The sequence below is a fragment of the Lacerta agilis genome, chromosome 12, assembly GCF_009819535.1.
Source record: "Lacerta agilis isolate rLacAgi1 chromosome 12, rLacAgi1.pri, whole genome shotgun sequence".
NCBI classification, from domain to species: Eukaryota; Metazoa; Chordata; class Lepidosauria; order Squamata; family Lacertidae; genus Lacerta; species Lacerta agilis.
The window spans coordinates 36410366-36431502 of record NC_046323.1 but is presented as its reverse complement, the minus strand read 5'-3'; the positions used below and the strand labels follow the sequence as shown (position 1 = coordinate 36431502).

Sequence of the window (21137 nt, the reverse complement as noted above, 5' to 3'; positions counted from 1 at the left end):
TTGAGGATAATGGGAAATGTAGTCCAGCAACATTTGTAGGACCACATCCCTGACTTAGAATGCTGTATACAAAATTGACTTCTTTCCTAATGTCAGCAAAGGTCTTGACTTGCTAAGTACACTGAGCAAATACCTCTGGGACTTCATATCAAACCATCAATTTCAGTTGGAATATTTTCTTTTGAGCTGATTTAACCCCAGCGAGGCCAGTGGAACTAAACAGGCTGAAATCCTAACAGGATATGAGGTAAAGCAGCAATGCTATCAGGACATTTTAGTGATATGAAGTGGTTTAATACTGTATTCTCTTCCTTAAGTTATTCTGTGCTCACTATGTGTCTTGATCATGCTGGGAAACACTTGATACTAATTAAAACTACAAGCCGTTTTAGACTCTGTGAAACAGAGCAACATAAGAAAAAAATTATGTATTGGCCAATGACCTTCATTTATCATGAAAATTGCTAGCAATTTTCTACATTCAACAAAAGCCTTGTATACTTCTGTTCTAAGCGCAATTACGTCTTGAGCACTTTAGGGACAGAACCACCTCCCAACTCTTGCAGAAATGTTTCTCTGCTTAAAAACAATCTACAGTCTGCTAAGGAGATTCTCTTACATATTTCAATGAATGAATGGCTATTCTGACTCTAGCTATTGTTAGTGTTGGAACACCCGGAGGTTATCAGGACCACACCCGTATCATATCAGGCTGTGAAGAGGCCCTTTCACCTTCAACATAAAGAGTAATGTGATGACTCAAATGTATTTGCACTAGAATAGATAAAATATAGTACCTGCGAGTCAGCAAGAGGCTTACTCAAGATGTGGACTTTCATTCCTTGAGTTGGATCATAAGTATAGCATAGTATAGTCTAAGGTTAGTTTTGCATGCCTTTATTCCGAATGGGCCTAATCATAAGCTCAATCATGGACTCAGTCCTATTTGTTTAATAACTTCCTACCCATTGTGCAATTAAAAACCCCAATAAAGATCCAGTAGTAGAATAGAATATCATCTTCCAGAGGCCAGACAGTTTCAGAAGTATTGCACAGACACACCTTGTTAAATGCCATGTCTTAAATTGCTGGTCTTTCACAAGTAGCCTGTGAATGAAATGGCAGAATTAGCCTCAGCATCTATTGGATAGATAGGAGATTTAAACTTTCCAGAGTGACTGTGTCCCTTTTCCTTGACGGTGTAGGCAGTGATCGAGCTTTCTTGCTCACACCATTGACTTCAGTTGTGTGGAGGAATCATTCTGTTATCATATGCTAGGGAACATTCAATTTGCAGTAGATGCAAGAGGCAAATCCGATACTGCGGTGAGTAAACCACTTATGACAATAAGTTCTGCACAGTACCTGAATCTTGCTAGCTGTCCCAAGTTTACGTCCTTTAATATAATAGTATTGCTTCTGATTTCTTTATTCTGTTTTCCCAGCCACTGTTGCTTGTGACGGTAAATGATATACCAGTTCTAACTATAAGTACTCAAGGAACTATGCCTCTAGAACCTAAACCAAATAATTCTTGGTTTAGGAGCGTCTCCACCCTCATTGATCTACCCGGACACTGAGGTCCAGCGCCGAGGGCCTTCTGGCGGTTCCCTCACTGTGAGAAGCCAAGTTACAGGGGAACCTTCTTGGAAGTGGCACCCGGCCTGTGGAATGCCCTCTCACCAGATGTCAAAGAGAACAACAACTACCAGACTTCTAGAAGACATCTGAAGGCAGCCCTGTTTAGGGAAGCTGTTAATGTTTGATTGATTATTGTATTTTAATATTTTGTTGGAAGCTACCCAGAGTGGCTGGGGAAGCCCAGCTAGATGGGCGGGGTATTATTTATTTATTTTCATTTGTAGTTAAAACATTACCTGTGTGATCTTACCGTTAGTTTGAAAGGGAAGAATTGTGCAATGACTTTAAATAGTTTCAGTAATAAGTCTTCCAAAAATCAAGTAAAAGTCTTGGCTCTACTTCTAAACTAGTGTTGCATTGTACATTCCTCACTTGGATTTGCCAAAAGAGGGCTGTACCCCTGTGGTGCTGATTATATTTCTGGATTGCAAGTTTCAAGTAGATCTTGGCAAATTAAAGGTTGCAGCCGAAGTCCGTGCATGTTTACTCAGAAGTAAGTCCTACTGGGTTTAGTGGGATATATTCTCAAGGAAATGTACATAGGAGTGCAGCCTTAGTGCATGCTCATTTATTTAAGACCTTATGAAAGGTGGCTGATATGCAAGAGAATGGCAAAGGGTCTTAATTTAGTTTGTACTTCCAATCAGATGGAGTCTTTGAGTAGTGCATTTACTCCTTGATAATTTTTGCATTGTTTTGGTCAAGGGGTTATACGGTAATATAAGTCTGTACACATTTTGATATTAAAGGACAATTCGCTAGCATAATTAGTTAAGTATTTCCTAATATATAATTTCCTAATGTATATATCAAGCTCTTCTGGATTTGTGGGATGTTGGCATGCTGGTTGAAGTAATATATCCTCCTTCCTATGTTTTAAAGAGAAGCAGTGATGCACCCATTGATAAAATCATCTTTAGACAGGGATGAGCTAGCCAGCTTTAGGGCTGTTTTTGAATCTTCCACTGTCTTAGAGAAGGAAGTTGAACATATGGTGGCTGAGTAACTGCAGAGTAACTCCACTTCTGGATAACACTTTTTCTAGAACCCATTTCAGTCAGGCCCTGGTAGATCTGTATCTGGAAGCTGATGGAGAAAATTCTTCATCCTGATAATTTGGATTTCTTCACTATGCAAATTTGTTCAACCCCCACCTTGAACATCTAAGATAACTGATGAAGCCGCTGGGACAGAAGATCTGGACTGGAGCCTTATTGTAGGGTGTCTTTACTGTATTAATGACTTTCAACTCTACATTGTGTTATCAAAGCATTCAGGGACATTCTCTGTTCTGAATTATTGTCTAGTGACTGTGCTTGATAGGCTGAAATCAAACAAGCTGAAATAGAGTCTGCAGAAGACAAAAGTAATTGCAGTGTTCTGAATATGGAATCACATCCATGATAGATGGAATGTATTCCTTTTGTCAGATGAAGTCAGGTGCCTGGTGGTGCTCCTTGACCTGTTTTACTGTATTGGCCCAAATACAAGCCACACTCCCCCCCCCCAAAAAAAAATTCTGACTGTGAAAAGTTAAAGTGCGGCTTAAACCTTACAAAAACTGGCTTTTACGATATCACTCCCATTCTGTCCCGCCTGCAGCTTATATTTGGGCCGATACGGTAATAGCAAAGTGTTCAAAGACCATAAAGGTAAAGGGACCCCTGACCATTAGGTCTAGTCGCGGATGACTCTGGGGTTGCAGCGCTCATCTCGCTTTATTGGCTGAGGGAGCCAGCGTGCAGCTTCCGGGTCATGTGGCCAGCATGACTAAGCCGCTTCTGGTGAACCAGAGCAGCGCACAGAAATGCCGTTTACCTTCCCGCCGGAGCGGTACCTATTTATCTACTTGCACTTTGACGTGCTTTCAAACTGCTAGTTTGACAGGAGCTGGGACCGAGCAACGGCAGCTCACCCCATCGGAGGAATTCGAATCGCTGACCTTCTGATCGGCAAGCCCTAGGCTCTGTGGTTTAACCCACAGCGCCACCCGCATCCCTCAAAGACCATAGCTCTTTGTTAATTGACTAGATAGACAGGTGCTAGGAATGAAATTGTCACTTGTTAAACAGGCTTGATCCAGACCTTGGGTTGTATCCAACTAAATAATTATGCATGTGCAACAACTATCAGGAGCGCAATAGATTTCTCCTTTCCTATGTGGCACCCCCCCCCCCATGTGCTCTGGGGTTTTCCACAATTTTTTCTGGAGCAGTGTCAGGGTCAGTGTTATGTGGGAAGAGGAGAGGGAGAGGAAGTTTTGTTGTGCTCATGGAAGTTGTTCCATGTGAGCATTTTTGGGAGTCTCCATCACATGTGTTTCAGAAAATTTGGATTGACTTCTGTTCTGGAAGTTAACTTCCTGTGTCAGAAAGAAATGAATTACAAGAAAGTTTCATATGCTGGTGGCATTCACCATAGCCTTCTGATCTATGACAGCTATGTTACTTTCTGCTTTGCCAACAGCAGAGAGTTAATCAGAATTCCTGATCTGGTTCCAGAGCTCCTGTAGCTGATCCTCTCTTGGGTATGTTGGCATGCAGATAGCTTGTTGTTGCATTTATTGCTGCTGTCATTTTGTGCTTTTTTCCATTTTGCCTGTCTTTCCCTCCTTCATACATACATTCAAGATTTGATTTAAATTTGTGTAGTGCTCAAGAAAATGCTTTTGCATTAACTTTCGTGTGAACAAGCTAATGCTTAGATGGAAGTTACGGTATCTGCAATAAAGTGTGTTTGTCCAACATCTTAGCTAAATGTGGCAAGTACATATTGTATTGTCTCTATTTATTTATTTATTTGCAAGATTTTTATCCAGCTCTTCATCCAATCTCCATAGTAGTTTACAATAATTAACAAAACAATAATGTTAAAAAGATAATAGAACTGAAAATGGCAGTGGTTAATTCCCAAAGGACACAACTGAAACAGCAGAGTTTTTACTTGTTTGCAGAAAGTAGAGAAGAAACTTTAAATTTCCCTAGGGAGTCTTATTAATTTGGGGGCAGCTTCGAAAGAGGTCCTGTACCTGGTTGGGAGTTAATAGGTGAACTGTAGAAATTCACATGGCGTACTGTAACCTGAATTTATGAGCAGACACATAAGAAAAATTGTTTTATACAGAGCCTGAGTGATATACACTGTGGACTGTATCCAGCAAAGTAGTTCCATTAGGGCAAGGATTCCCATTTGCATAGCAGCACTTTCCTTTGGTCTCGTCTCCCCATAAACCTGTGACACTCTGTCCAAGGGCTTCATGGAACCCCCAGAACGGATAGGAGGAATGTGTGGAGAGAGGAAAGGGTGGAAGAATTCTGTTGCACAGACAAGAATTCTTATGCTCATGGGAACTACTTCATTGGATATTGCCTCCTGACTATATTTCTTGAATCTTTCTGTGGTGGGTATCTGCATGTGGGAAGACAAACAAATGCAAATATAGAATTGGAAGCCAAGATTCTGCCAGCACACTTCTGCATGCAAAACAATTGACTCCCAATGCCACATTTGCATTAAAGGATTGCACTCCAAAGGACTGCTGCTCCTGCCTAGAGTTTTTTTTGTAAGTCCTACAAAAACAGGTGTGAGTAGGTGGTAGTGGGATGAAACATGTTTTAAGCAAGTAATTTCTGCCGTCAGAATGTATGGTTTAAAATGAGCAGCGGATTCAGGAGAGGACAGTATGAGAGGAAGATCAAGTTGCTCCATAACATGTAGCCTGATGTTTGCAGCCTAAGTTTTAAATAAATCCCGGCAAGCAAAAGTAGTGGTTTGGATCCAGCTTTACTTAGTTGCCCATTAGTTTCCCATTGAAATGAATGTGAAAATCCAGCCATCATTATGTGAAGTCCCACTGAGTTCAATGGCATTCAGCTTAATCTGGATCATAACCAGTATTGGCAGGTAGTGGAGTAGCGCCGTCCTTGTCTGGAAACTTGTGTTTGTACGGTAGGGTTGGACTCAGGCTTTGGCGGCTGCAATTCTGAAGAAAACAAGTGCTAGCCACTATTATGTGGAAATTGTACCAGTATTGCTGTTTGGAATGTAAATATTTTGGAGTTCAGAAAAGCTTGTTTAAGTGTGGACAGGCCTTGAAACTGCACATTGGAAAAGAGTGATGACACTGTCTAGATTTTCATTACTCTTTGTGCAAAGGTATTGTATGTACTTCCATTTCTACTATACTAGATACCTTTGTGGCAGTCCTGCTGCACTGTTGTTTGAGTGCAGCATCTCATATAAAGAAACAACTAACGAGTTAGGAATGCATATTGTGGTGGTAGATTCTCCTGAATTCCAGCAAAAGTACATATAGACCCTATATTTTGTGTCCCTTTGGTGTAGTGGTTAGAGTCTTGGACTACAAGACCTGGGAGACCACGAAGATGACTGGGTGACATAGGGCCAGTCACTATCTCTCAGCTTAACCTTCCTCACAGGGTTGCTGTGAGGATAACATGGGGAGAAAGAGAACCATGTATGTCACCTTGAGCTCCTTGGAAAAAAGGTGGAAGATAATAAATAGACAACTTTTACCCCTTTAAAATGTGGTGTTTTCAAATGCAGACATCATAAGCTCCTATGCAAGTAGAAAGGCGAGGAAAATACATGATCAAACGTTGTTTTTCTTCTGATCAAGGGCATGTTACCAGTTCTAGTAAACTAGGGATGAGAAATCTCTGCTTTGTTGGGCTCCAACTCCCATCAACCACAGCCATGCTCAGTGGTGATGGGAATTATAGAGTCCAACAGCTGGAGGGACACAGGTTTTTCACCCCTGTTTTAAATAATACATAATTCAGGAGAACGGTATTGATTGCTGACCTCAATGTGTGGCCTGGCCGGTACGGAAGGCAGTGCTTCTTCAAATACTTGGGCTCCAAGCCATTTAGGGCTTTAAAGGCGAGCAGAAACACTTTGAATTGGGTCCAGAAGTGAAAGAGACAGCTTGTGAATTTCTGGCGGGAAATGATTCCTAGGCACAGTGCCAGTGAAAACTCCAGATACTAACATTCTGCACAGAAGTTTCTAAACCATTTTCAAAGGCAGATCTATGTACAATACATTGCAATAATCCAAATGGGATGTTATCATTGCATGGGTAAGGATGGCTAGGTTATCTCTGCCCAGGAGAGGTTGCAGTTGGTCTAAAGCTGATGGAAGGGACTCCTAGCTTAAGTGATGCTGATCTGCATAATTACCGGTAGCCTCTTACCCTTCTTTGTCCAAGACTTTAAGCAAATGCTGTGAAATACACGTGCTTTTAACAAACCTACTAATTTTTATATATGTGTAACCTAATACTGGTGGCAAATTGCAGAAATAAACTGTGGGGGAGTTTATTACATTGTGTACACTCATTAATAGGAGTCTAAAACCACTGCTCAGGAAAAGTATACTGAAGTGTTGCTACCTTGATGTTGCTTGCATTATTTGGTAAAAGACAAAGCAAAGGCTAACCATTAAGTTTGGCATTCTTCATTTTTCCTGAAGAGTGGTCAAAGAATGAGTAAAAGGTTTACAAGTATGGAATAATAGAATCATAGAGCTGGAAGGGACCATGAGGGTCATCTAGTCCAACCCCTGCAGTGCAAGAATCTTTTGTCCATGGGCTCAAAACCACAACCCTGAGATTAAGAGTCTTGTGTTCTACCAACTGAGCTATATCATATGGGATGCAGATGGTGCTGTGGTCTAAAGCATTGAGCCTCTTGGGCTTGCCGATTGGAAGGTCGGCGGTTCGAATCCCCACGATGGAGTGAGCTCCCGTTGCTCTGTCCCAGCTCCTGCCAACCTAGCAGTTCAAAACCATGCCAGCGCAAGTAGATAAATAGGTACCGCTGCGATGGGAAGGTAAACGGTGTTTCCATGCGCTCTGGTTTCCGTCACGGTGTTCCATTGCGTCAGAAGCAGTTTAGTCATGCTGGCCCAGAAAGCTGTCTGTGGACAAATGCCGGCTCCTTCGGCCTGAAAGCGAGATGAGCGCCACAACCCCATAGTCGCCTTTGACTGGACTTAACTGTCCAGGGGTCCTTTACCCTTTTACCTTTACCTATTGTATTACCTTGAAGATTCAACACTTTATTGCATGCCAATTCGATAATGGATTTCTTCCTCTTATTTACCTCCCCGCTTTGCAGGATCTCATTGAAAAACTCCGTTTGCTTTACAGAAGAGATGTTGAGGAAGGTCATGCTCCCACAATTAGTGTAGTCAGTTTCATTGGGATGACAGTGGCTGCTTCCTTGGTTCTCAAATCTTCATTGGCTTTTGTAAATATGCTTACTTAGTTGCTGTGGTAATAGCAACCCCTCCCCTTCTTTAATTTCAGGACCTCAAGTGGATTTTTAGCAGCCTTCGTAACTAGGGTAGCAGACAGCAGCAGGAGTTAATTCTAGAAGGTACAAACTTCTGAGGAGAAATTAATCCCCATAGGTGAGAGGTTCTTCGTTAGATCAAGTTTTTTTTTTTTAAAGGAGGGTCTTTGGGGCTTACGGAAGACCAGATATATTTCCCATTATGCGTTCTTTCAAAACGAAAGCTGTTTCTCCTCCAAAATCTAAACAAAGAACCTCTGTGGCGGAATGAAGCAAGATTCCTATGAAGTGTAAACAAGTCAGTAGAAAAAGATGCCAAGCAAGGACTAGGGTGAATAAATGCAGAGTTTTGGCTAGCATGTACCTTTGGGTTCAGTGAGGCTATGATGGAAATCAAGGTGGGCAGCTCTAGCTAAGCTTGCATAGCTAGGTCTGTCCCCAGATGCACTGCCTGAGGAATATGATTTTGATGACTGCTGAAAGTTTCTACTCGCATTTAAAGAAGCAGCAGTACCAAAAGGGAATATATAAACAGGATCTAGAAAAGCACATTGCTCAGCTGTAGCTGTTGCAGGTTATAAACCCCTCTGTAAGGAATAAAACCCCTATGTTTTTTTCTCCACTAGCAGAAGTTTAGCCTCTTCCTCCCCACTTTCAGCTACAGTCACACTTCGGTTTGCGTTTGATGCGGGATACAAACGCGCCGAACCCGGAAGAACTGGAACAGGTTAATTCTGTGTTCTGCGATTCGTGCATGCTCAGAAGTGCTAAATCGTGCTTCACGTATGCGCAGAAGCGCTGAATCGCAACTCTCGCGCGCAGATGCGACGCTGCAGGTTACGATCGTGCCACCCACACGTATCGCGTTCACAACCCGAGCGTCCGCTGTATTTGCATACTAAAATTAGCATGGCAGAAGCCATAATTTATACATAAATTATGGCCCGGGGAGACCCAGCCAGATGGGCGGGGTACAAAAAATAAATTATTATTATTATTATTATTATTATTATTATTATTATTATTGGATGCAAGTTGGGGGGCAGTTTTATGTTACAAGATTCCTAAAATGAAAGCCGCTGCCTTGAACTAAATAAAGCATACAACGTTCTACCTACCCCAACCTTGCAAATAAACCCAGAAATGTTTCTAACCCATTAAATGTTTGTGAAATGTTAACAGCCTTAAAAAATAAACCCTTCTCTTTTCTAATTTCCACAAGTTGAGTTAACTGGAGGTAGGGTTTTTTTTGTTTTTGTTTTGTTCTTTTACTTAATCTTGGTGACTAGCTGTGGCTGTTTACAGGCCTGGTATAGTTGACGGTTTTGTGGAGCACATGTAACGCTAAGGCAAGCTATGGTTTAGTGTGAGCAGGTGAATCTTCTATTCGCTTCCCCTAGTTCTGCTGCCACTGTGCTATCCAGGGCTAAGCCATGGTTTGGCTTTAGCATGTTACCCAAACCTGTGCTTGTGGTTTGCCTCCTGGAGGCAAACCTACAGGAGCTGCAAGCCAAGAATAAAGCTTGCCTACAGCTTGTGGTTTGACTCTGGAGCAAGACATAGCATGAGCCAAGGTTTGGATAATCTGAGAAAGCCAAACCATGGTTTAGCCCTGGATAACACCGTAAGGAGACTGGGGGAGGCGTGGAGTGGCCCTGATCTCTATAAGAACAACCTGCACACACATGTGTTTGCACCAAGCCAAGGTTTGGCTTAGCACTCTGTGCAAACTGAATGATATAATCATTGCAATTGAGAAAGCAGTGTTTTCTGTATGTGCACTTGCTACATGTGAGCTATAGGCAGATGAGTCATGTAGAAAGTTCATTAAGTTTCAGGCTCAGAGAGAAGAAATTTACCTGGTTCATGTCACTGAGTCACAAACTTTCGACAGCTGCAGACTACCAAGCACCTTTTAATCAGTGCCGTAGCTATGGGGCAGCTAGTCAGGTTTTTTGTCCTGGGCAAAACCTCCAGTGGGGTGCCATTGGGACTCCCAGCCTGTGTGTATCTGTGTATACACAAATGCACGTGTGGGGCACCAAACTGGGTCTCTGACCTGGGTGAAAGAAAGCCTAGTTTTGCCCTTGCTTTAACAGAAATTAAGGGAAAGTATGTCTGTATTTTGTGTTTCTCCATAGTTCAGTGTGCGTGTAAGGCTTTTCAGTGGTTGCTCATGAGGAATCAGGCAGACGCAGAACTTCTAAAAACTAAGTTCTTTATTGTGCAGCTATTTACAGTGGAGCTAAAATAAAGACATCCAGCTCATCCCTCTGCAGAGTCCGGGAATGTCTGTTTCCGGTTCTTTGCCCAACATAAGAGGCGCGGTATCCTGAACCCCCGCCTCCCCTCTCTACGTCCTTCCTCTCTGCCCAAATGGGGCGATGGAAAGGGTTCCTCTCCCCCTCTTCCAGCTTGGTGCAGAGGCTCTCCATCCCTGCCACAGCCCCTGCTCCGACTTCCTGTCTCCATCTCCCCCTCCCCACTGGAAGAGTGGTCGCTTCCTCCATTTGAGGAGGATGACGAACTGCTCAACGGAGACGGGGGCTCCCTGTACTGCAACCGCCCTGGGATCGCTTCCTGCTGCGGCGAGGGCGGTTTCCTGACAGTGCGTGAGTATACGGAGGGAGGGAAGCTTGGGTGTACAAAAAAGAAGATACCCCCAAATTCCATGATTAGAGAAGTCTGAAGAACACATTTTTGGTTCTGTAAATCTTGGTTCTTGGGCACGGATCATGATGAGACATAATGCTGGGTTGTGGGAATTTCCCCTACATACACTTTTAAACTGCTTCCTGTTGGGCAGGGGAATAAATTCCAATGACAGCCAAGGTCTTAAATTTGCTTTCAAAATGCAAGCTATATTTCCTACTCGTTGAACTGAAATGTTTGTCACAAAACACATATCTTAAATTACTCTAGCCGCATTTGAAGTCAAAAAAACATTGGGCAGGTGATTAGAGGAGAAAGAGTTGTAAAGAGTTTCAAAAGTTCACTTCTGACATATGATTAGTGGTTTGAATTCCAGTCTCTTTTCTTTTAAAAAATACGTGGACAGTAGAAAATACACATGCAAAGAATTTAAAAACTGGTGGTCTGAAAACTGTAGCAGACTTCACCTCTTTCCCTCAAGCTCTGGTTGCCTTGTCTGATAGGCATAGATCTGCAGCTTACTCGGTGGTAAGGCCCCTGGACCTCACTGGGGCTTACTTCCTAGTAAGCATGAAAAAGTCTTTGGAAAAAAGAGATTCCTAAACGCTTTTGGGTTGTCAAGTCCAGAACCCTCCTACACTGTTAAGGTTTGTATAAAAGCAGAGTTTATCAAGGCGTGGCTTCTCCAATCACTAGACCATTCATGTAAAAACATAACACTAAACTAGAGCTCTGGTTTGTTTCCTCTTCGCTAATGAGGCGTGATTTTAACAACAGGGACCAGCATGTTTGCTCATTCATGGTAAGCCATCCTTTGGCTTACTGTGATGTGTGAGCCAGACAGGTGAGGATATTTGATGAACACTAATGGGCGTTCTATAATGGTTCTATCCAGTTGTAAAGAGAAGTAGTGCATTGGTATTTGGCTTTATTGAAATAAGGTAGAATTCCTACTCTATCTGCATATACCGGTATGTATGTGTGTGCTTCCTATGAAACATCCCAAAGCAATTTAAGATTAAAAAACAGTGTTCAAGGCCAAAACAGACTAGCATATGTAAAATAAGAGAGATGTTGGTATTCCGATTAATAAAATAAAAATACCCGGAATTTGAAATAAAAAGATGTGAGATTAAAACAGTGCTTAAAGTGCCTTTTTTGCAATAACTTAAGCAAAAACTGCAGTAAAAATCACACACCAGTCGCGGGAATAATGATTTTAACTAGCTAATTGCTGGAAAGCTTGGCTGGAACAGCAAGGCCCTTTCCTGTTATCTATAACACATGAGAACATTCCTTTCCCCTGAAATCTTTTGTTATGTTCCTTTAGTCTCTTTATCCTTCTGCAATTAATCCTTAAGTAAGTGCCATTGTAAAATAATACTTATTCTTCTTCTACTTTTACACCTCCCTCCCTATACTTTGTTCTGGCTGGTATGTTGGATCATACCCTTGCCCACAAGGACTTACAATGTATGCCCTTTTGTATTTTTTAAAGTGTCATGGCATCATCATCATCATCATCATCATATCCAGGCAGGCCTCCTTAGGCAATGCTGTCCGTAGCTGTGAGACCACAGTAAGGAAAGCCTTGCTGGGGGCACTTGCAGGTTAAACTTTGCATAGGTCTGGGATCCTCAGCAAAGCCTATAATTAGATTTGTTGTACAGTCGTACATTGGAAGTCAAACGGAATCCTTTCCAGAAGTCCGCTCGACTTCCAAAACGTTCGAAAACCAAATCGCAGCTTCTGATTGGCTGCCAGTCAGAAGCTGCGGAAGCCCCGTCGGACGTTCGGGTTCCAAAAGAATGTTTGCAAACCGGAACAATCACTTCCGGGTTTGCGGCGTCTGGGAGCCGAAATGTCCGAGTTCCAGGGTTTTCGGGGTCCAAGGTATGACTGTACTCACTTAAAAAACCCCAACTCTCAGTACCAGAGATATGGATGCTGCTGAACAGAGTGTTCGCATTTGGAACCAGTTAAAGCCATATAGACCGTAGTTCTAATTGTCAAGTGTGAATAAAATAAATACTTACCTTTGAATTCCAGGCTTTGTCAATGTTACCTACTCTCTGTGGGCTTCTATAATGGTTTGTTCCTGTAGGCTTCAACTGACCCCTTACTGCTTTCAACCTACTTCCCCGCCAGAACCAGTCCCCCCCCCCCCCCCGGCAAGTTCCACAGCTGCGAATAGGTGAATCATTTCACATATGGAATGCACATAGTTTTAAAAGGTCTCTGAAACAAAGCTAGTCAGCTTTGATGTTGGGGCATTCTGAACATGGGAGGGCAGGGAGAAGAAGAGAGGAAAGCTTCCTGCTCAAACAGTGGCAAAGCAATTGGGTAAGTTAATTGACATGATTGCCATCAATTTGCGGACAAGTCAACTGATGTCTCTTTCAATAAAAGGCTCCTGCAGGCTCCCTTTAGATCTCTCTCTCTCATGCTTTGTAGATTATGTATTGCAGTTCATTGTTTGGGTCCGTCTCTCCTCCCCCCTCCCACTCCATGCTTATTATCTGCTGGATTTCTTGCCATGTTTTTGTAGATTGGACTGTAATGTTCGCATTCCCTAGGTAGCGCGCACACACACACACACACACACACACACACACCAGGGAGCTTATGTTTACTTCGGAGCTTAGTTGCTTAATACCAAGCTTGCTTAGGACTGGAAACTGAACCAAAGATGTACTGGAAAAGTAGTTTTTATAATATTAGGAGAGAGAATCCAGTTCAGTCCTATCATTCTTTAACCTAGTAGTCTTTGCAATGCTTTGCTTTAGTGGTGTTAGACCTGTGTTCAAGATTTAATACGAGCTGCGGGATATTAATAGCTGTTGGTTCACACATTGACTTTTGAACATTTTGTAGTATGCCATTAAGAAAGCATTTGTCCATTGCTTCCTTCCCTTCTTTCAAGTCTCTTCCTCAAAAACTCATGTTTTCTACATGGCCTCTTGTTTATGCTATATCTATCTATCTATCTATCTATCTATCTATCTATCTATCTATCTATCATCTATCTATCTAATCTCTATCTATAACTATCTCGATCTCTCTATCTTACAGGATTTCTTACCTACCCTTCACCATAAATTCCCAGAGAAGGTTAGAAAAATATAAAAACAACGTTAAAATCAGTTGAACTGGAGATTGTGGTTTACACTAACTATGCTTAGTTTAAGCCAGTCATCTTCATAATTCATAGTTTTATGTGGACTTGTTTTGAAACTGACCAGAATTAGTAAAAACAAAAAACAAAACCCATGGTCATTAATTTCAATGCAACAACAAACTGAGTTGAAGGGAAACTGAGAATAAAGATTGCTACTTGTCCACCTAGCTGTGCATGAAGAGAGTTGTGGGAGGAGCACATGAACCTTAGGGTTCGTCAAGTGTGTTCAGCTCATGCAAACTGTCCCAAACCTTGGACTACTGGGTCCAGGGACTAATTTAGTGATCTCAGGCACCGGAGACTACGATACTTATTTTTGTATATTGTCAGGGTCATCAGTGGAGCTCTGTATGGGTAAGCTTGTATCTGAACATTATAACGTGCTTCGTTCTTAAATTATGAATATTTATGGCTGCCGACCAAACAACATGGATACCTATTTTCCATATCATTGAGAAGTACTGATTTGTCCAGTAAATTCCAGCTCTTGTTTGTGGAAAGTTCTGGATACTTAAAACCTGATCCTAGGTATCTTTACTTTAACCCAGCAACTTAAGTGGGTGTTAGGTTCTGGGGATCGCTTCTAAAGCCAAAATTTTGTATAGTCAAAACCTACTGGATTAAATGGCGGGTGGTATTGCCAAAGTCATTTTTCCCAGATCCCTACCCCCTTTCTGCTCCTTTAATTTTTTATTTTTTTTGCCACAGGCTTAAAGCTGAATGCACACAAATTAAATGTGCATAAGTTGTGGGCAAGCATAGAAATTGCAGCATCATTCAAGTAACTGATAATGTTAAATTAAGATTCTTGAAGGTGTACATTACCAAACAAATATGTCTCTTGTCTCTAAACTGGATGTGACTGATGGGTGTTATAGTTCAAACATGTGGAGGTCACGAGTTTGACGCAGGCTACTCTTAACAAACTAATTATGCAGTGCAAATGGCGCACAGGCTATGGGACCAAAAGTTTTAGAAATGCTTTAATTAGCTACAGAGTAATATACTTTAGTTATTATTTTGAATAGGATTGTATTCAACTAAGTTCTATTTAGAAAAGACAGTTTGAAATTATAGACCTAACCTAGTCACATCTATTAATTTCCATGGGTTGACTAACATTGAATGCAATGCCTACATTTCAAAATGGGAAACTTTATTTTAAACTGATCCACTGTGACTCCTGCAAAGAAGGATAATCCTAGTGCCACCGTTGCTAGTGTCTGTCTGTGGCTTGTTGCTAAAGTTGGAAAAGACTTGAAAGTTTCCCCATAGCAAATATCATGTGTAATGAAATGCCAGTAATGTTCAAGACCAACTTCTCTTTGTTCAGAAGGTAAACAACAAAATCATGAAGTCCTTATCAGGCTCCAGTGCAGAACAATCCAAATAGAGAATATAAAACACAACCCCAGTGTTTTTTTTTTTTAACAAGGCAGTGCCTTTTTGATCTCTCCCTGGTGGTAGAATGGCTCCAGGAGGATGTCCCGCATTCCTGGGAGTCTTGTGTGCCTGTAAAATTCAATTAGTTGTGAGAGCTCTAATCTACTGTTTTTGAGAGCTGTTTGCATCAGTGGTATCTGCTATTTTCCTTTTACAGATTATGCATACTTTGAATTAATAGTTTGTAGCCGCTGTTGCCACATCTACATTCTTGGTTTGATGGCAGAATCTGGCATTTTATACAATAAATGCAGGTCTCGCATCTTTTTCAAGGATATCACTGGAAAAGGGTTATATATATAGTCTTTGGTTTTCAAGACCACCAAGCACTTCTTAATGCTCTCTCCCCATTGTTGTCCTTTTCAGAAAGGTATATTTTTCTTATGTGCTGTGAAAATAGAAGAACACTCATACATTCTTGCCAAGCCTTCCTTTTGCATATGCAAGGTAGTATTTTCTCTAAAGAAGGATCCCTATGTAGGAACATAATGTGGCAATTGTTAAAACAGTATTCAAAATTAATATGTCTTTTCCCCCCAATAAGACACTCTAGTCACCTTCTGGTATCTATTGAAAAATATTTCTTTCGTAATTCACATTACTATTATTATAATTAATTTAATTCTAACTACTTTTTGTCTACCTGCTGCTGTGTAAACACATGCCCTTTAAATATGTACACATTATTATTATTTTGCAAGTCTTTGCAGAACGGAATAGTTTCAAAAGCACCCCCTGGGGGATCTTCTAGGTTGGAACTGGCCCATGATGACAGCTTTAAGCAGTGAAAAGCAGTCTGTTGTGCAGGCCGTTATCCCATAGTGTCTCTTGGTGCTGACAGTTGGGGCACTTGTGGGTGTCAGAGCGAACACTCTTGTGTGAAAGCTGTGCCGAACATGGTTTACTAATCCCAGCACAATTGCCAAGGCAAAAGGAGCACTGTTGCCAGCATCTGTCAATGAAACCTACACCATAAGGTGAATATTCAGATTGCCACACTTGTTCATTCATTTCTTACACATGTATTCTGCCTTTACTCCAAAGTGGCTTAGGGTTCTCAGTGAGTTTAGAATGTGACAGACGTGCCTCATTTTAGAAGGCTCTTTCAGATCTCATTTTATTTGTTAACATAACCGAATATTCAATATCCTGAGATTTTTTTTAAAAAAACCACCCACCATTGTTCACTGGTCATTCACAAACACTTCTTTCTGTTTTTCCTTTTGGATGATATGGTTCATTTCTCCAGTTGCTTTATGAGTTTCAGTTATTCAGTGTGTTTTGTTTCTGGGTGCTGGTGAAGATCAGATGAAACCAGTGCTGTACACTCTTCTAGCAATCCCGTAATTCATTACAGCATCCAGAGGTCTTAAGTTTAAACGGAGTTGATCTGTTACACTGAGGATAGTGTTGCAGGCTGTGCTATAGATAACAGGTAGAGATAGCTTGTGGTAACATTTGCATTTTGTTTGAGGCTGGAGTAGTTAGCACAGTAAACATTGCAAAAGTACTCAGCAGAAAGACATTGGCCAGAAGTGCAGAGGCGTAAATGTCTCAGTCAATGAGACAAGGCAGTTCTGATTTCCCACCAACTGTCTCTACAAAGTCCATGTCCAAGATAATAGCATGGCAAGGGACAATCAGACAATTCAGAAACAATCCTGGAATTAGTGTACCCTTTACTTAGGGAGGTCTAAGCAGCTTGGCTTTCACTGGGTTTTTAAATTTTGGAACACAGTCTCGTCATCATGTGAAAGTGTGACACGGCGACCACAAATAGTTGTTTTGCATTGTCCAGTTTACCAAATTTGCTTTGCAAAGTGATAAGGCCCTGACTTTTCCAGTCTGCATCCTTTGAGCTCCAACTCATGTATGTTTATCTTAAAATTTTATACTACACCCCAGTGTTGTTATTATTTTACTTAAATCTTGTGAAGCAGTTGAAAACAATAAAAAACTTAACAAATAAGAGCAGCATAACAGTAAAAATCACACCAGCTAAATAAAAAATCAGCTCAACCATTCTAGAATGCCTCTAGTGCTGAAAAGACAAAAGAGTTAGATACCAGATGAACCTAATCAAAGAGAGCTTTCCAAAAGGAGGGTTCTACACAGGGCCCTTGCTTAATCTGTTGCCTTCCTCACCTCAAGAGGGCAGGGGTACCTGGGGAATGACCTTAAATGCATGGTCAGGTTTGCATGGGAGGAGGTAACGCGTGATTTAGTAAATTGTGAAGATCATTGGTACAGTGGTGCCAATAAGTGCAACAATACAAGAAGATCTTACACTGCAGAGCTTTGGTGATAGCCCGGGGAGTGGGCTTCAATTTGCATCTTCAAAATGGTCCTCTTTGTTTCAGTGGAACCTTTATTGACAGTGCAAATTGTGGGGTTGGTGACTCGCCTTGCAGTTTGGCCCTTAGAGCCAAGAATTCTCCAGAATCGTTATGATGGAGTGTGTCCAACTGCATATAGTACTCTTCTGAATATGGATCCAGTGGTGGTCTCCTCCCTAGCAGCTGGAGTCACACAGCCGTCTAGCATGTACCACATCCCTGACACACTCTGCAACTGGATTTTCACAATTAGCATGAGAGAGTGATGCATGTCTAAAAAGTATGTCACCAACATGAAAAGTTTGGAAAGCTCTGAGCTACTGTGTAAGTGGCCCATAATGGCACTTGTATCTGGTTACACAGACTGTTGCTTGCAGTACTGTAAAGTTCACAAGTGGTAGTGGCATTGGAAGACATTTGCCTGTTTCCCTTTCTATTCATTGGCAGGCAGTAATGTAAAAACTGTTTACTCTGCGTTTCTGTAGAAGAAAATTACCTAGAAAGAGTTTGGCAGGCATATAAGAGCATTCACTCTCTTTCCCCCTCCCCTCTAGTTTCTGCAGTGTGACAGTGACCTTGGTATGAAACGACTGATGTGTTGTTTCTGTGTGAGCATGGGTTTCCTGTTCCTAAAGGAAAAGGCAATTCTCTGTTCTTTGCGGTCAATAACAAATATGATTATATGTTTGTAGGTAGGCCCACCCCACCCCAGTTTGTCTGTCGGGAAATTAAGCTAAAGCAACTCCAAATTAATATTGGGTAGTATTTGCCTGTAGTGTGCAGAAACGTTGGCTAGAGCTTGTTGCCCTCCACTGAGTCTGTGAGTCAACAAAAAGCTATTTAAAAAACCATCTCTTAGGAGTTCTCTGTCCCCCTGCAACGGCCAATAATTGTACTGGCTTTAACAAAAGTGTCTTATTATTTTTAAAGAATTAAATAGGTCATATTCTCTTTTTAATTGGTTGTTTTTTGTAGCATTGGATTTGTCCCACATACCATGTTAAAATTATTTTTAAAACTTCATGGAAAGAGGAGGAGGAATTTCATTGTACGTAAGGCTGTCAGCTCCATCTTGTTTCTATCCTAACGGTGGAAATGGCACTAAGATTGGGTCCCCATTTGTGCTTTGGCATATTTCTTAATGTGACTTATGATGGTTTAACCATACACAGAACCAATACCACCGGTGCTGCTAAGTTCTGCTGGACCTCGTTATAGAGCTAAAATGCCATGACTTGTATTTCCCAGGTCAGATCTTATTTATTCCTAACTTTGTGGTCATGAAGGGAAACCAGAATAGGCAGGCAACAAGTCCAGTGTTGGCTTCACGGTTCTCGAGGCATTATTCATTACTAGATAACCAGAACCGTCTTTCCTATAAGATCCTTGAGGAAAATCACATGTTTTCAGTTTATGTAGTTTTGAGCGGGGGGGGGGGGGGTCACACTGAAACATGGTCCTAGTTGAACTACTGTACTCCCTTCCCTTTAGTCTTTCTCTTGCCTCATTCACAATATCTTTCCCTTCTCACCTTTTCTCTCTTGCAGTTTTCACTTTTATACTGTTATTGGCTGGGAAGAGTAACATTATGATTACCCTTCAAAAGGTTCATCTCTCCATCTGTATATGTCGTCTAACTGGAGGTTTTTGCATGGATATTTGCAGAACTACCGAGGAAATAATAATAATAATAATAATAATAATAATAATAATAATAATAATAATAATAATAATTAGCATTTACATACTGCTTTCGACTGGAGTGTTGTTTTGAGTCCCAATAGTTGGAGAATTCAGAATTCATGAAAGCAGTCTACAGCTGATTTAATTTAAAATACACAGCATGATCTTAGGTGGTGTTTGTTTGAAATTGCCTCACTTGGAGTTGAATGGAATTTTATATCCAAGTTAAGTTTGCATGAAATTGCAGCTTTAACATTGCATTGAGTTCTGATGTCATTTCCTTAATTTGCAGCAAAGAACACAGGGAGTAGCACGCTGCATAGAATACACGCTGTAGCAAATGATCCTAAAATATCCAGGGATTTCCCGTTCTCCCTTTCCTAACTTGGCACCACCTACCTGCATTTTTAAGCACGCTCTGCAGTCAGCTGTCTTGCTGACTAGGCAGATGCGGGAGGGAGAGAAAGGTCCTCTTCCCTGAATCTCTTCACTGCATAGCTCACAGATCTAGTACAGTACTACACGGGCAAAAGCTGAGTCAGAGAAGAGATGCAGTCTGCGCTGTAGGCTTTCATGGCCCAGTTCAGGCTTTTAGACTGCATGATCAACCACAACTGGAGTTTGATATGTAACCTGTATTGCGCTTGGAGTGGTCAGGTTTGTCCATTATATTTAGTTGTTTATGAAGAGGGGGGAAATACTGTGCAAAAGGCACAAACGAAATCCCTTGTCCCTTTCCCCCCCTCCCCCTTCCATCTCCTATGCTGCATAATATGCCATAATATTTAGTGAAGGACAATCAGCTATGTCCAATGTAAAAGGATTGCTTTACTGCTGTAGTTAACTTAGTTTAGCTACTGTATTGGTTACTGGGAGCTGCTTTTGCAAAGGCTAAACAGGACAGATTGCAGTAAAGGATGCAGCAAAGTTCGGTTCAAGAAGGGATTAGAGATGCTGAAGGAATAGACTGATTTAAAAGCATGTATTTGCATAGAACGATAGTTGTTACATAGCTGTCTTTCAGGGATATATATCAACATTATTCAGGGATATATATCAACATTATTATATATTCCTTTTTGTACAGGGAAAGGCTTTAATCATACAGATGTTGGGGCATAGGAGTTTGACATTGCCTAGAAAGTAAATAACCTAAAATGTAATGTGTTTTCAGTTACCAGACTAGTTTTTAACATAAGCGAGGTAAACTTGTTTATGTGAATTTGAGGTAGTAGCTGGAACTCGCACGATTTTGGTTTCAAGAAAACTGCAGTTTTTCCTATTTTTAGGCTCTGAAATTCAGTATCGGGAAACTTGACTTTGCTTCCGCCTCAGAATAAAGGACAAATTACTGGAAGGAAGAACTCTGCATCTTAAAGTGGGGGACAGGACCCTGAGAAAGGGCATGGAAGGGCTGAATGTCATGAAAGGAGGAGGGAGGGGTGCTGGGGATAGGGGTGTGGGTGTGAGATATATATATATATATATATATGAATGATGGGTGAGAACTGCAGTTTTCTGTCCCATGTGAAGTAGTATGAGAGTAGGTGGAATCCTGGCAAGGTTGGCAGTGTGCCCTGAAGAGTGGCTTCCTTTATCCAAGCTAAGAACTGAATTATGTGCTTCTGGGGACTGGAGTACGGTATTACTGACTTTAGTGAAGATTTACTTTCTTATGCTAAAAGAAAAGTCCTTGAAGCATGTATTGTTTTCTGTTTGTTTCTTAAAAATTATAACCATCATCTTCTCTCTCCCCCCCCCTCGCCAAACCCTTTCCAGTCGTTCAGCAGTGAGGAGTAGGCAGGACTGATTCTTCAGCCCCCCATTTCCCCCTTTTACTCAACTTGCAGGATAACCACCCTGCTCTTGGTTGTATACATCTTGGGT

General features: G+C 41.4%; 1 protein-coding gene across 3 annotated transcripts in view; it reads left to right on the top strand.

The window, feature by feature from the left end:
• The window catches only part of ARHGAP21 (Rho GTPase activating protein 21), a 104943-nt gene that overhangs the window by 7236 nt on the left and 76570 nt on the right, over positions 1-21137 (top strand). The window contains exon 1 of one of the 3 annotated variants that reach the window (XM_033165093.1): positions 19785-19907. The exons of the other annotated variants lie outside the window; for them this stretch is intronic. Coding sequence (XP_033020984.1) covers positions 19824-19907 — 84 coding nt within the window. The 5' untranslated portion in view covers positions 19785-19823. Of the gene's footprint in view, positions 1-19784; positions 19908-21137 lie in introns of those variants that run through there. 3 annotated transcript variants of the gene reach the window in all.